We start from the raw sequence: 15843 nt of genomic DNA on the forward strand, positions 1-15843 counted from the left end.
GACAAGTCCAAAGACCGTGATGGCGACTATTTCAGGTTGGATATTAGATTCCCCACAATAAATGTAGAATGTGATGATTGTGACATATTTCGGAAAATAAATTACTCATCCAAAAGATTACTTTATATCTCGAGTTGTGTGACAGTGTAAAATTTTGGTTGGGTCGTCCCTAAAAGTGCTTTTGAAACCCTGTTATGATTGTCCCTATTCTTGCTGTACATTTTACACTGTTCCTGTACAAGATGTACATGGTTATGTCATGTATGTACATGATGTACATGATGTACATGATGTACATGACTGAACTTGTGGTGGGTTGTGTCGAGGACACTGACACTCGGTGTTGGGTTGGGGTGTTTTCACTGATGTTGTTATTATCCGTCTGGATACTGTGATGTTGCATTTGGCCCACGCTCCACATCCTGGTTTTGGCCACGAGGCCGAATCCCGGGGCCAGGGTGTGGGCAAGGCGGAGTTGGGTAATTGGGGTCAAGTAGCCCCTCTACGGTACATCTGAACTTTGCATTGTGTCAACCTGAATGCGAGCTTGCCGGTAATGTAAATTGCTATTGTAACTTTTCTCCCTGTCCTCCACTGTATGCTCTAGTCTAACTTCTAGTTTCTCTTTTCAGCAGGCAACCCCTACTCTGGTCTCCTGGAGTCCCTGGCCATCTCTGGCCAGGACTTCAAGTTCTTCAACCTGACCGCCCTCAATGACGAACGCTATGGTAAGTTGGCCTTGCTTGTGACCTCAGGCAAGGAACTTTAAACCTCATTAGATTTGTGACATGTTCATCCTGCTGATGCTCTGTCAAAAATATGACAACGCCACATTTTCCATAAAACTTCATGACGTACAAACACAGAGCCTTTAACTATTTCTCCCAAATGAGTATTCAATAGTAGTACTAGTAGTCAATTTTTTGGTAACAATTTCTATATCCGCTTTGCTAAAGATGTCACCTCTTGTCCTCCTGAGTCAAAATGAAAAACACAAACATCCTTGTTCTTTTCAGAAAAACTTCCTTTCTCAATTCGAGTTCTGCTGGAGTCGGCAGTTCGTAATTGTGACGAGTTTCACATCAGGAAGACGGACGTTGAAAAGATATTGAACTGGACGGAGAACCAAGACAAAAGTGTTGAGATACCCTTCAAGCCATCACGAGTCATCCTACAAGATTTTACGTAGGTTTTGATGTAATAGTGGAACCTCTCTCAGCAGACAACTCTCTATTAGGGACGCCCTCTCTATTAAGGACACCTCTCTATTAAGGACACCTCTCTATCAAGGACAACATCTCTATCACGGAGACTAGTTTTGGACCGAGATCGATTGTTTGCATTCAATAATCAATTTGACCTCACTAATCAGGACACCTCACTAATCAGGACACCTCACTAATCAGGACACCTCACTAATCAGGACACCTCACTAATCAGGACACCTCACTAATCAGGACACCTCACTAATCAGGACACCTCACTAATCAGGACACCTCTCTAATCAGAATGCCTCTCTATTATGGACGGCACTTGTCAGTCCTGAGTGTGTCTGTAATTTTATGCCTTTTCTCATTTGTTTCCAGTGGTGTCCCTGCCGTCGTGGATTTTGCTGCCATGCGAGATGCTGTCAAATCGCTCAACGGTGACCCAGAAAAAATAAACCCAATCTGTCCTGTCGATCTTGTAATAGACCATTCAGTACAAGTCGATGTCGCGAGGAGGTAAAATTTTGTTTAAATAAATTGCAGCTGCATGTACTGGCCGAGATCTTTTTTCGAAATGTCAAGCCAAAATCTGTGAATTTCAAGCAGATTTTTTTTAATACAGTTGCCCAAAGGACGTCATTTTATAAACAAAGATATCCACCGGATTATTTTGACTTTCCGCTTACTAAATGCTAAATTTGATGGCTAGAATGAAAATATCTCTGTTTCGGCTCTCTGTAGATTTTTGATTTTCCAAAATCTGACCAAAAATGAGCATTTTAGAGGTATTTTTGTGCGATTGAGTGCTGATCAAATGACAAAATTATAAAATAAAAATTATTTTTTGCCTTATCTCATCGGCATCCCTGATTAAAGGCCTGCTCCATCCACTAAACATTTGAAATATGTAATTGAATTTGAAAATTTCAAATTGTCTAAATTCATCCTGCAAATAAATTTCAACAATGCCGTGGTGAAAACAGACGCACAATACTAGACATAAGTTTCAGAAACTTGGTATGCATTATAAATGCACTATGGCATTGCATAATAAACGGCATTTCCATTTTACTGGACCACCAGTAATTACGAACAGCATACCCCTTTAAGGTACAACAGATGTATGCACCTGGGAATGTTCATTGGTCCAGGGGTAGTTCTCTCCAGCTTAGATCATCTTCTGGCGTGATATAAACAACAGGTGTTGTGGCATGTTGACAGATGTTTGAAAATTGCTAATGAAAATGCAACGTATAATTCATAGGATTGTCAATCCTCTGGTATTTATTTGTTAAAAAGCAGAGACTAAAACTAGGTGCGCGTCGGAAAAATATCTGTGAGATCTTGTCCGAGAGTTTTTAAAAGCCTTTATCATAGAAAAATGAATGTTTTGTTTTTTCATACTGTGTCATCTGCAACTTAGAGTTGACAACACTAGACCACTGATTCCAACAAAACTCACTGTGTTATTTCAAGTATCAATTAACAACTTAATTTGCTAACATTTTCCTCTCTGTGGTGTTCCCAGCTCGAAGCGGAAAGGTTATAAATAATCCTTGACAAATACTAGAAATCTGTAACTGGCACACTTTGATGATTTGTTCTAGTTTTGAGCATGATAAGACATTAGGTATTGTTATTACACAGTGTTGTGAGACGTTCTCATTCAATTAATTTCAAAGTCCATTTCTAAGGTCAGTGTGTTACTCAGGTGATGTGACATGGGACAGTCACTTCACATTGACCTTGAGTGAAATGATCCTAAATTAACCCTCTCTCTCTCTCAATGCATTCCACTCATGTGCCAGAGTAAAAACGTCTGTCTGATTTTTTAATTGCCACTGATTTCTGCGTGACACCTATTTACATTTCTACGTCCAAGTGTGTAAATATAATCTCGTTTTAAAACACATTTCTAGGTCAAAAATGCAAAAAAAGCAATTTTTTTTGCTCAAATTTTACATGTATCCGTACCCTAATCTTCATTGAGGGTATGCAGATCTTACCAACTTACCATCTAGCAGATCGTACCAACTTACCATCTAGCAGATCGTACCCTACTTACCATCTTGCAGATCGTACCAACTTACCATCTAGCAGATCGTACCCTACTTACCATCTTGCAGATCGTACCAACTTACCATCTAGCAGATCGTACCCAACTTACCATCTAGCAGATCGTACCAACTTACCATCTAGCAGATCGTACCAACTTACCCTCTACTCTGATAGTGCATGATAAAGAGTGCTGCTTGTGCTTAGAAAGTTGTTTGGCAAAGCGCCTGCCTTTAGAAGTTGTTGCGAAAGCTTTATGTCTGACGACCGCCAGGGTTCCTAGCCTCCTTTAAAACATTAGAAACCTTCAAAAAAGGTTGCCCTTAAATCCTTAAATCCTGTGATATTCCATAAAGAAACCCTCAGATACCCTTAAATTTTAGGCCGGGTCTATTTGGCAAGCCGCTCGCCGAACAGGCATCTTTTTTTGTCCTGTTTGGAGAGCCACTTGCCAAACAGCACTAAAAAGCCACCCTGTTCGGCCAGCCGGGCTCGCCAAACAGGTAAAAAATCTACCCTGTTTGGCGAGCTGGAGACTTTACTTTAATATTAATGAGTTCGGCTCTCCATTCAGGACAAGAAAAAGTCGCTGTTTGGTAAGCCAGGCTTGCCAAGTAGTCACTTCCTAAATTTTAATAGACATGAATTTGTAGCTAAAACTTGAGACTTTTTTCCGTTTTTTTTTTGCATTAGACATAGGGTTAAGTTTCATGGGTGTTTCAGCCAAGATCAACCGTTAGATCGCTGTGCCCCTGTAGGGTAGGGTGGGGGTAGGGCAGCATAGGACGTGGCTCTTACTTGAAACGGATCATATTTTCTAAAAATATTTGTGTGGATAGACGAGTTTTAGGTAAAATTGTCCCTCAAAAAACCCTTTTTTGCCGCTGGAATACCCTCTATATATTTCGGGAGACGTGTGGAATCCTGAATTGCACAGCATGTAAAGTTTGTCAATCCCACAAAAAGTTCACTAGTAGTAAACAGGTGAGCATTAGAATCAATTCAAAGTGCTTCTCACCCTTTGCTTTAAAATCGCTGACGCTAGATTTCGAATTGTCTTTCCAGTCGTCTGCAATTCTCGCCAAATCCTGGTGGTGGCGCAACCTGCACCAAGTCTAAATCGTGTTCTTCGTGTCCCAACTCGAGTCCGCCAAGTTTTGAAGAAGTTTGCCCATTCCACCACAAGCCGACACAAGGGTGCGTCTTTTTTAACGAATTCAGTTAATTTGAAATAAAATGCTTACAATACTGGGTGTATCAAAAATGCAACAAGACAGTAATGGGTTAATTAGTACCTGATTATGATATTAGCTTTGGGTGTAGACGATTTCAAAACAAATGCAGTCCACTATGCAGACTACGTCTAACTAATTGATTCCAGAAATCTTTCGGCACTTTCACTTCTTTTTATGTGTTTTTCTTGTTAAATTATTTCGACAATCATTTTCATTTCGGGGCTGGGCAATTTGTATTGGAAATGGTACAAGTATTGCGGATGTTCAAATTGAAAAGTCAACTTTTTATCAAAATTTGGGTATTTATTGCTAAAAATGGATGTGTACTGCTTTTGGGCAAGTCATAATAAGCTTGTTTTGCTGATAGCACTCCCAACACCAAACCAATTCCTTGCCTGCTTGCACTTATCTCTCTGTGCCTCTCTTGCTCTCCCTCTCTCATCCTTGTAGAGGTTTGGTGGTTCCCCCTCTTTTCTGCTTAGTGCATGTTGTAAAATATCACCCATCACACCAAAATGGGTCGTTAGTCACATGTGAATAATTTGGGGTTATCCATGTGGTGTGATATAGCAGTATTTTCCCCAGTGCTCCCGGGCATTCATGAAGTTTTCTCACAGAGGCCAATTTTGTTGTACAACGACAAAAATATTTGCTCTGTTGGTCAAAAAAGGTTTATTTTGAATGATCATTTCGCTTTTCAGCTTTAAAATTGATGCCAAATTACGAAAACATCTGTTGGTTAGGTTTTTTCGTCTCTTAATTATTGTTGGTCTTGTTGCCGACTGGACTAACAATAGCAATGGACTGGTCTTCTCACTCCTGCAACTTGACATTCCCATGCCAACTGGGTCGCACAAGCAATAAATAAATAAATATAAATATAAAATTTGTAAAGCGCCTTTCCAGGTCACCCTGCTCAAAGCGCTGCCTCCTCTATTTTTTGAAGTGAAGATTAAACAAGTGTGTTTTAAGAAGGGATTTGAATTGGGTGAGAGTCTCAGCAGATGTAATTGCTTTGGGGAGTCGATTCAATGGAGAACACTGTATGGTATTAACCACGGCTAGATTAAGCTTAATATAGGTTGCTTATGCTGCTCATGTAAAGAAAGGAGGAAATTAGTAATGAGACATCTAGTTGCCTTGACTGGAATCGGAACCGCAGATCCTTGGAGTGCTGGTCCACTGCTCTACAAACAGAGCTATCAAAGTGCCCCGACTTTCTTGATTGTGCTTTCGAAGTTCCCCAACCTTCTGCACTGTGTGACTCTCAAAATGGTGTCACACACTAGTACAGAGAGGCGAGGACCTTGAAGTTCTAATGGTAGGTGCAGTGGACCGGCGATCATAGATTTGCCTTGGTGAAGTTAGTATCATCCAATGGATTATTCGACGAATGATGCTATTTTTTTCATTTACAGAGCTGACGCCCTTGTGAAGAACCAGGAACTTGAATTTGAACGAAACAAGGAAAGGTTCAACTTCCTTAAGGTTAGTTGGCCAATGTGCTCATTGGGCAGTCATACTGTAAACTCGGAAATGCTTCTGGCGATTTTTAGTTCGCGGTTTATGAAATTTAAACTTTGGAGTAGTGTTTCCAGATTAACGATTACAAACGCTTCATAATTTTAAAGACTGCAGGGCTAAACCATTTGTCAAAGTAAAAAGTTTAAATTTACCAAAGAATCGCACCCCCGGGACGGAGTTCCACTTTTGCCATCATATTCATACAAACTGACAGGCTCTCAGAGTGGCCCTGTTGAAGGAGCGATGTCGGAAATCTGCATGAGTGCGTGGTGGTGGGTTCGATTCCAAGTTAGATCACCTCATGTGTTGAGAGGGTGACCTTTCTTCAACAGCATAGGTTTCCTCCGGGGTCTCCAGTTTCCTCCTACTTTGAATTACATATCGTCCAATATTGTTTATGGAGCTAATAATGTCCTCATTAACACTCAACTCTCAACCTGTTATAAAAAACACTGATTTTTGCTACAAAGTCGCCTTAGTATTTCGTCACCATCGAACACTCACATCAATTAGCAGACTGCAATATTTAACAGGCTGGCTCCTAATGAGCAAGATCAATGCAACGATTCTATTGAGAAGGCACTAGGAAGTTGCAGTGATAGTTGACAATTTTCACCCCTTGTACATTCGTATTGTACCTGTGTGATACTCGATCAATAAATAGCTCGACTAATTAAGCTGACTGGCGTCCTATGCAGAGGCTGACAAAGAGCTTATAGATTATCAGTGCTGATTGTCAGTTTAGAGCCGCGATGGTTGAAAGGTTATCGCGTGTGCCTAGCAAGGGGCAGTTCCCGTCTTAATCCCCGACAATATGAGCTAAAAAAACCGAGCTTGTTATATCTGTTGGATGAGACATTAAGGTACTGTAGAACCTCTCAGTTAAGGACACCCTCGGGACGACAAGTGCTGTCCTTAATAGAGGTGTCCTGAATAGAGAGGTCAAATCGATTGGAAAAAACCAGTTTGGGGCCAAAACTAGTGTCCTTAGAAGAGAGGTTGTCCTTAATAGAGAGGTTGTCCTTAAGAGAGGTGTCCGCTAAGGGAGGTTCCACTGTACTTTTAATTGGAAATAAAAATACAAATTGCAAAAAGTTCCTTCTTTTTCATGACCGCCCGAGATATTCATCTGATGGCCCTAATCAGAAAAGCCTTTTACAATATTTTCCACCCTTTTTTTCAGTGGGGGGCCAAGGCCTTCAAGAACATGCTGATCGTCCCTCCCGGTTCCGGAATCGTCCACCAGGTGAACCTCGAACATCTTGCGAGGGTCGTCTTCAGCGAGAACAACCTGTTGTTCCCTGACAGTGTGGTTGGGACGGATAGCCACACGACCATGATCAATGGGCTCGGCGTGGTTGGATGGGGTGAGTCGATTTGCTGTCCATCTGTGAGCAAAGCGTCTTGACTGCATAGCTGCCAACCGTTACGGAACGTCCACAGTCTTTTTACACTCTTGACCCCCCTAAATATGACCTTCTGGTCATGCTTGCGAAAACCATCGCGAAATAAAAATTGTGAAAAATTAAATGGCTTTGTGAGGGTCAGCTTACCAATTACCTGGCTACTGTTGGACTTGCAGCATGTGAAAATTTGCGGGCAAATCAACCAAGTGAGACCAAAATATGGACTGGAATTAATTCAGGGTTTGCAGCTTTGTGATTCTGTGTTGCCAGATTGAAAGTAGTCTGGGAGAAGATATTTTCATCTGACGGAGCACCGTTTTTCCGGTCTTGACTGCTCAGATTTCAGAATCATCTTGATAACTTCAACAAAATGGTGTTAAATTAATTAACTTTGAAACCTTGATTAATAAATGAATAAACAATAACTTTCGATTTGACCATGTTCTCCAGGTGTTGGTGGTATCGAGGCTGAGGCCGTGATGCTGGGGCAGTCTATCTCGATGGTGCTTCCCAAGGTCGTGGGCTACAAGATCACAGGGATTCTCAGCTCTCTTGTCACTTCCACAGATGTTGTTTTGACCATCACTAAGGTACATATTCGAGGTCATAACCCTTTTCACTTCTGGCCATTTTGGTCACTTAGGTACCAGTAGGGAAGGATTTCTCCTACCTGTCTGGCACCTATCCAAGGAGGGACGCATCAGACGCACGTCCTTGCCCTATTTTATGAAAAACTACTAAATTGACCATGAAATTTCGGTATTTTGATGTGAATTGCAGTGCAGGCCACCTCTTTCTGGCTCCTCGATCCTCCCCTGCCTGTCGTATTTCATATCTTAGCTGAGGAGGTTTAAGTTGTCTTACAAAACACTGCAAGGGCCGAGCTAAAATATAGGCCGAAGCGAGATGGCAGCCCAGTTTTGAGGCAAAATAACGGTGAAGTGACCATTCCACCCAAGCAAGGTTCTCCTGCTGGGCCACCTTATTCCCCATGAACATGACAGGAACTAAATGTATATTGCTTCTTTTGTCTCAATACTAAAACAGAAATGCAAACATCTCCTGTTTCATCCTACTTTCAGCATCTACGGCAAGTCGGCGTCGTGGGAAAATTCGTCGAATTCTTTGGACCAGGTGTCGCAACGCTCTCCATCGCCGACCGCGCGACGATTTCCAACATGTGTCCAGAGTATGGCGCCACTGTTGGGTACTTCCCCGTCGACAACATCAGTATGCTCTACCTCCGGCAGACGGGCCGTGACGAAAATAAGATTGCGTTTGTCGAATCGTATCTCCGTGCGACGAAGATGTTTCGAGATTATATGAATGAGAGCAACGACCCGATATTTTCTGAGGTGAGGGAAGTGGTGAAGTTTGTGACCTTGAGTTTGATAAATACTGTAAATCTCTTTATTTTCGCAGCCCAAAATGTTTGGGAAAACATCCTTTTCTTTCCAAAATGGTTGTTAATACCCCTGTAATCAAGCAACTATCATGGGACAGATCACAGTGACTAAAAAAAATCTCTCCATCACGGGGCATTTTTGGGAAAGTTTTGAGTCCGCATCAATAATTTCCTTTTTCCTTCCATTCAGGTGATTGAGCTCGATCTCAGCACTGTCGTGCCATGCTGCTCCGGCCCCAAACGCCCCCATGACAAAGTGGCTGTTACCGACATGAAGGAGGACTTCAAGCGCTGCCTTGAGGCCAGAGTCGGCTTCAAGGGATTCGCGATCCCAGAGGACAAGCGTTCAATCAAGGTGCCAATGATATTTGACGGGAAGGACTTCATGTTGAAGCATGGTGACGTCGTCATTGCGGCCATTACCAGTTGCACGAATACAAGTAACCCGTCTGTGATGCTCGGTGCAGGTATGTTGTTGTTGTTGTTGTTTCAGTCGGGGAGATCGGACAGGAAAAAATTTGAACAAACTTTATTGAGACTGTCATTATGATCATCTTTTGTTCAAAAGGTTTCATATTCGTGGCATGGTTTTTGAGAAAATCGGGGTAACTTTGGAGAAAATGTTGGTAGTGCATGTTGTCTGCTTGGGTTGGAGTTTGAATGATTGCGGATGTCGTCTGCTTATCTCGCAATTTCCCCTGAGAAGACTGATAGCATTTCAGAGAGGGATAAGACAAGTGATTGCCAAACGATGAGATCCCCCTCCCCTCAACCGACATGTTGGCTTGCGTTTCAATTTGTCACTCACGTTGGACCGGGCCGTGACTACAATCCCATAACTGCTCACAGAAAGTTGCGAGATCGTACCTGAACAACACAGTCCTGAAGAAGTGATTATGGACAATTGTGAAACTGTAGACAGTCTCAGTAAATTCGAATCCAGTGAACCGATTGACTTCATGGTGTTATTATACAAATGCCTGGATGATTGAAAGTGTACTCCATATGTCGGAAATTCACACCCACAGAAAAAAATTCTTCCAATAGGGATATTCTTGTTTATTTTGTATAAGAATATCCATCATGTTGACAATTCTCGATGAAAGGTAATGTTTCTCCTTCATCTTGTTACAGGAATGAGTTTTTGATACTAAAATATTTCAGATTGCATAAAATCAAAACCATGGTCCTTTGACTTTTACCAGAGTACTAGACATTTAGTAAGGTATCCATGCGCTTGATCCATTCCTCTGACATTTTAGGTCTGTTCATATCCATTCTTCTCACATTTTAGGCCTGGTTGCCAAGAAAGCCGTCGAAGCCGGACTAACCGTGCCACCTTACGTCAAAACTAGTCTATCACCTGGTAGTGGTGTTGTCACGTACTACCTCACAGAGTCGGGCGTCGTCCCGTACCTAGACGAGCTAGGTTTCTCCATCGTAGGTTACGGATGCATGACCTGTATAGGGAACAGTGGCCCGCTAGCGGAGCCAGTCACAGAGGCAATCGAAACGGTAAAGATGATGTAAATTTGTATATTTGTATCAGTATTGGCAGAATGAGGTCCGTTCCTCCTCGCTTTAAGTTGAGTGGTCAAGAAAAATCAGTTTATTTATTTTAGTAAATTCTATCCGTATTTCAGGGAGACCTGGTCACATGTGGTGTCCTCTCTGGCAACCGAAACTTCGAGGGCCGCATCCATCCCCTGACACGAGCCAACTACCTTGCCTCTCCGCCTCTCGTCATTGCCTACGCCTTGGCGGGGACAGTCCTCATCGACTTTGAAACGGAACCGATCGGAACGAACAAAGATGGCAAACCAGTGTTCCTACGCGACATCTGGCCAACGCGGGAAGAAATCCAAGAAGTCGAACGAAAATTTGTGATCCCTTCGATGTTTAAGGAGGTTTATTCAAAGATTCAGTTTGGGAATGAGCGTTGGAACGCGCTAGAGGCTCCAGAGAGTTTGCTGTATCCGTGGGACGTTGCGTCAACCTATATCAAATCGCCGCCATTTTTCGTGGAAATGGTAAGCGAATGTGTATAATTTCTGAAAAAAATATATCGAGGTAGTGTCAATAAGGACATTAGCTCTTTAAACAAAGTTGTGTGATTTGTAATGTTAGAGTAGGAGGAAACTGGAGACCCCGGAGGAAGCCTACACTGCTGAAGAGTCGCCCTCTATCACATGAGTGAGGGACCGACCGTGATGAACCTGCCATAGTTGCAGCCACATAGTCGCGACAGATTGAATTGTTGGCCCATAGCCGCCTAGTAACTGTGGAGGGGTACCTCCTTCAAGTGTCATCACCATCGCTCGGATCCAACTTTGGATTGGACCCTAGCCTAAAATCTGTCTGGCATGGTTGGGCCTACTGCTCCAAGACTCCCACAGGCGTAGCTCTGAGGCACCTTCCCCATAGAGGTATACGGTATACTACACTATACGCGAACAATGGCTTCACAAAGGGTGCATGACCATGAAACTATTGTTCGCGTATAGTATAGTATAGGGTATAGCTCTATGGAATAGGTGCCTTAGGGTCACCGCGACACACATAAGGTCCACCACGGCAAGATCAGGATCCACGACACCCGATAATGTCTTTTAAATCTTTTTTTCAGACTCGTGAGGTGCCAGGAAGTAAAGGTGTTGAAGATGCCTACGTGTTGCTCAATCTTGGCGACTCGGTTACGACAGACCACATATCCCCCGCTGGCAGTATCTCGCGTACCAGTCCTGCTGCCCGTTACCTTGCAAATAGAGGGTAAGTTTGAGCAGTAGTTTCAAAATAGATGATCTCCGTCTAAGGAGTGAAAGAGATTAGTTGCATAGTGATTGCGCGCCGGTCTCATAATCAGGAGCTTATGGGTTCGACTCTCAGAAGGATCACTGCTGTTGTGTGTCCATAAGCATGACACTTTACCATAAATTGCTTCATCCCTCTGTCGAGGTGCTCAAACAAAAGTCCCTTCTGTTGCCTGTGCCCATACAGAAGATCACGTGGATTCCTCTCATTGGCTGAGTGTGGAGTTACTCTGTCAGTAAACCCGATTAGAAATGACAATGCTCATTCCTCCCTGGTAAATAGCGCCGTTTGCAAATGCGGCGCAAACTCTGAAGAGGAAGAAGAAGAAGTCTAAAGCACACTTTCTCAGTTCATTTCTTAGCCAGGAAAAGTAAAGTGTATTGGCCAAGGACACAAGTGTGGTCAGTGTGTTTATCCCTGGTATTCCTTTCCAGTTTGACACCCCGTGAATTCAACTCGTACGGCTCACGCCGTGGGAACGATGATGTCATGGCGCGAGGAACCTTTGCGAATATTCGACTTGTTAACAAATTCATCGGGAAAGCTGGTGCCAAGACTGTTCACATTCCATCTGGAGAACAGGTAAGATCGTGTATCTTTCAGGATTTGTTTTGCTGAAGACGGAGTCACTAGGCCTATTGACCCAATTGGACAAAAGCGTAGTGGCACGTAAAAGGCTCATCCCACCTTGGAGGAGTAATACCCTTTGGAGAATAACCCATCCAAGCGCTGAGCGAACTTTGAAGAAGAAAATTCAAAACTTTGAAGGGGCTTCTCTGGATATGGTATTTCTGTTGATTTCAGTGGTGTTTTCAATAAAGAAAAGTACCACTTATAACTTCTTTTGGAAAAATCTTTGGAAAACTAAAAAAATCTGGTTTTTGTGTGCATTCCAGGGACAAACCTTTCCATGTTCCCATGACTTTATATTGAACAGTCCCAGGGATAAGTTTAGAGTAAAAAACTGGGACTCTTCAGGTGCAGTTTCTACCAGCAAATGACAGCCTTCTTTCCTATCACCCATTGGCACCCTAACCAAACCCAAAATCCACCCCCAAGCAAAACTCTGTAACTTGCCTCGGCATGATTGTAACTCAAGGTGTATTTTCATCTTCAGATGGACATCTTTGACGCAGCAGAGCGGTACCGCAGTGAAGAAAAACAGGTCATAATATTGGCTGGAAAGGAGTATGGTTCAGGATCGTCGAGAGATTGGGCAGCCAAAGGACCATGGATGCTAGTGAGGATTTTTTTGGTCTTATTTTAGTCGGTCTTTCCTCAGTAAAAAAATTATAGGCTGTCATTGTTGTAATGGGTTTACATTGACTGTGGTTAACCCAGGATATTAGGATAAGTTTCATGCAACAGCAGTATCTGTCGGGTGAGACAGCATCTATATCATATCATACGTTTCAAACCTTGCTTCCTTTCTTACAGAATATCCGCGCTGTCATCGCGGAGAGCTACGAACGTATCCACAGGTCCAACCTGGTCGGAATGGGCATTATGCCGCTGCAGTACCTCGAGGGAGAGACCGCGGAGACGCACGGACTCACCGGCAAGGAGCAGTTCTCGATAACGCTGCCAGACGAGTTGAAACCTACCCAGATATACGAAGTCAAGGTTGGTATTCTTCCGAGTGGCGAAATCCATCCTGGTCATACGTTGCCGACACATGTATGCCATAAGGCAGCATCAAAGGCCAGGGCCCGGTTGTTCAAAACAAATTATGTCCCTAACGCTGGCGTCAACAAAGCGTTATCTCCTTCAGCTAAGCCCTTAGACTTGATGCCAAGTAAAGTTAACGTCGGGGTTAGTGACAAAATTTGCTTTGAACAACTGGGCCTTGGAATAACTGAAAAATATATGTCTGTTCAATACCAAGCTCTTTTAAGTGTTTCACAAATTGGTCTTCAGGATCCCTTCTTGGAACATGGCACGAAACCACGCAGACAATTTTTATCACAGTGGCTTGCAATAATTGTCACTTTGATGCGCAATATAGCTGCAATGAGTGATAAAAAGATTGCGGCTGAAACAACCTTACATCACAAGTTTAGAAGACTCATCAGACACTTAAAATGATAACTATATGAACTAAATATTCTTTATTTTTAGGTGAACGATGGACGGAGCTTCAAAGTTCTCGCCCGATTCGACACCGAAGTGGAACTGGAATACTTCAGGAACGGTGGCATTCTTAACTACATGATTCGTAACATGCTGTAAATAGTAACAATGGAAACTGACGGTTGCTAAGGAACTGTTGTTAGGAAAATTTAGCTACGGAAACAGACTGTTGCTATGGAAATGAAATGTTGCTAAGGCTATGATATCGGCATCCGCTAGGCGGTGTTGGCTGTCATTATGGTAGGATGGTTTAATGGACGTCACAGGCGCCTGCCATTGTTACGTCGATATTTTTGAGGCGATAAGGCCTTTCTGTAATGTCCTACTGACAGCCAACACCATGTAGCTGTAGGTTTGCTGGTGGCCAGTAGAGGATTTCTGCAGTACTGTGAAAATGGGACTATTTGTGCAAAATTGTGCCATCTTTGACGAAAATTGTTTTCTAAAATGATCATGATCATGAAGATGATGTATTGTATAAGTTGTTGATTAGAAAAATGAAATGTGTTGGAGATTGATCTTGAAGAAGTAGAAATGTAGAAAGTCGAGAAAATGTATTAAAGGATATAGCCAAATTGGTAGAAGGATTCCGAGATGTTGTATGTTGATGTCTTGCACCTTGGTAACCAAGGTGCAATATTTGGTTGCTATGGTATGTTGTTGCCATGGTAACTACATATTTTCGTAGTTATTCGAAACTTATTTTGTACTGCCTTTAACTGTCTGGCTTAGTATTAGGTTCTGTGACTAAGAAATGCTTCACACCTGGTTTCCTCTTACAATAATGATAATTTCTCCGCCCTGGATGCAATATGTAGAATAATTACAACGTCTGTAAATATGCATGCGGTTATGGCAAACGTTGTATCTCGAGATAATAGAGAGGTTAAGATTTTGATCTAAGAAGATGGGCACCGATATCAACAAACTGTTTGTGCACTTGGGGCGCCCTCTAAACTTGGAGGAGTTGCCACTGTTTCGTCTTTGTGTCTGTGAGCAAGGCACTTGACCCTACTTGCTTCTTTCAACGCAGGAGTAAATGGGCTAGCTGGCAGAGATGGCACTCTATAGTCCTGAGCGCTGTATAGCTGCAGCTCGAACCTGTAATACTCCCAGAGAGTTGAGCTTGAACCACGAATGCACAGGCCAATAGCTAGGGGTAATAATGTAAAGCTCGACTGACTGAAACAAGTTGGATTGAGCGCTATAGAAGTCTCATGATTATTATTATCATTATTATTATTATTATTATTATTATTATTATTGACTGAAGGCAATGGTGCAGAGTTAAGTTCATACCAGCATTAGTTGGCATAAGGTACCACCATTTTGGCTAGAACTTGGAAACTAAAAGCAATTAAATCTCTATCAAAAAACAGATCTTTTATGGTTCATTGTAATTTTCTTATTTGTCTGATGATACACATATATCAATATGATGTGATATTGAGATTGTCAGGATAAATTAAAGAACATTAGAATTAACATCTGTGTTGTTGGTGTTATTTCCTCCTGTCAACTTTTGATAGCATGGCGTGTTAGAGCCGACGGAGATGCCGACAAGATGTGGAAGCTGCTTTGAAAACCATGGGGAAGAAGAAGATACTGGATACTATGAGCAGACTGCCGCTGGGTAGTATTCTCCTGCTCCTGATGAAGCCATCGGAATTCCTTTTTGGATGATCCCTGTTGCTGCTGACATACAGTTTGATATGATATTTTAATCCTATAAAGATCAAATACATTATAATATGATGATTTCTTCTTTATCAGCAAATTGAATAAAAGCCTCTTGTAGATATGGATATCTCAGATTTTTTATTAAAATGACTGCATAAGAACTATAAATTATCAAATAGAAGATGTTTCCATTGAATAAAACTTCATTATGTGTCATCGTTGAGATGATGAAGATGCAAAAAGAAACCTACTTGAGGATAAACCTAAACCACGCGAAAGAAAAAAACCCAAATGAATAAGTAAAAGTGGCACTTTGTGTTAGGTTGATCGGTTATAACGGCCGAGAAGGCCGAGGTATACTATTTTCAGATCTGTACAGAAGACAAAGG

General features: G+C 42.2%; 1 protein-coding gene across 2 annotated transcripts; it reads left to right on the top strand.

The window, feature by feature from the left end:
• LOC135498578 (cytoplasmic aconitate hydratase-like) lies at window positions 1–15259 on the top strand. Of its 2 annotated transcripts, XM_064788873.1 has the most exons (17): window positions 1–35; window positions 633–728; window positions 1017–1185; window positions 1587–1724; window positions 4329–4460; window positions 5917–5986; window positions 7206–7389; window positions 7879–8018; window positions 8511–8783; window positions 9024–9300; window positions 10128–10348; window positions 10477–10863; window positions 11460–11602; window positions 12079–12226; window positions 12762–12884; window positions 13082–13267; window positions 13763–15259. In XM_064788873.1, exons 1-17 carry the CDS (start codon window positions 20–22, stop codon window positions 13871–13873), a joined length of 2814 nt encoding a protein of 937 aa, XP_064644943.1. In that variant the 5' UTR covers window positions 1–19; the 3' UTR covers window positions 13874–15259. The 2 variants fall into 2 exon arrangements, with proteins under 2 accessions (XP_064644943.1, XP_064644944.1); XM_064788874.1 differs by lacking the exon at window positions 4329–4460.
• Window positions 15260–15843: the final 584 nt, after the last annotated feature.

The sequence above is a fragment of the Lineus longissimus genome, chromosome 14 (assembly GCF_910592395.1).
Source record: "Lineus longissimus chromosome 14, tnLinLong1.2, whole genome shotgun sequence".
Taxonomy (NCBI): Eukaryota; Metazoa; Nemertea; class Pilidiophora; order Heteronemertea; family Lineidae; genus Lineus; species Lineus longissimus.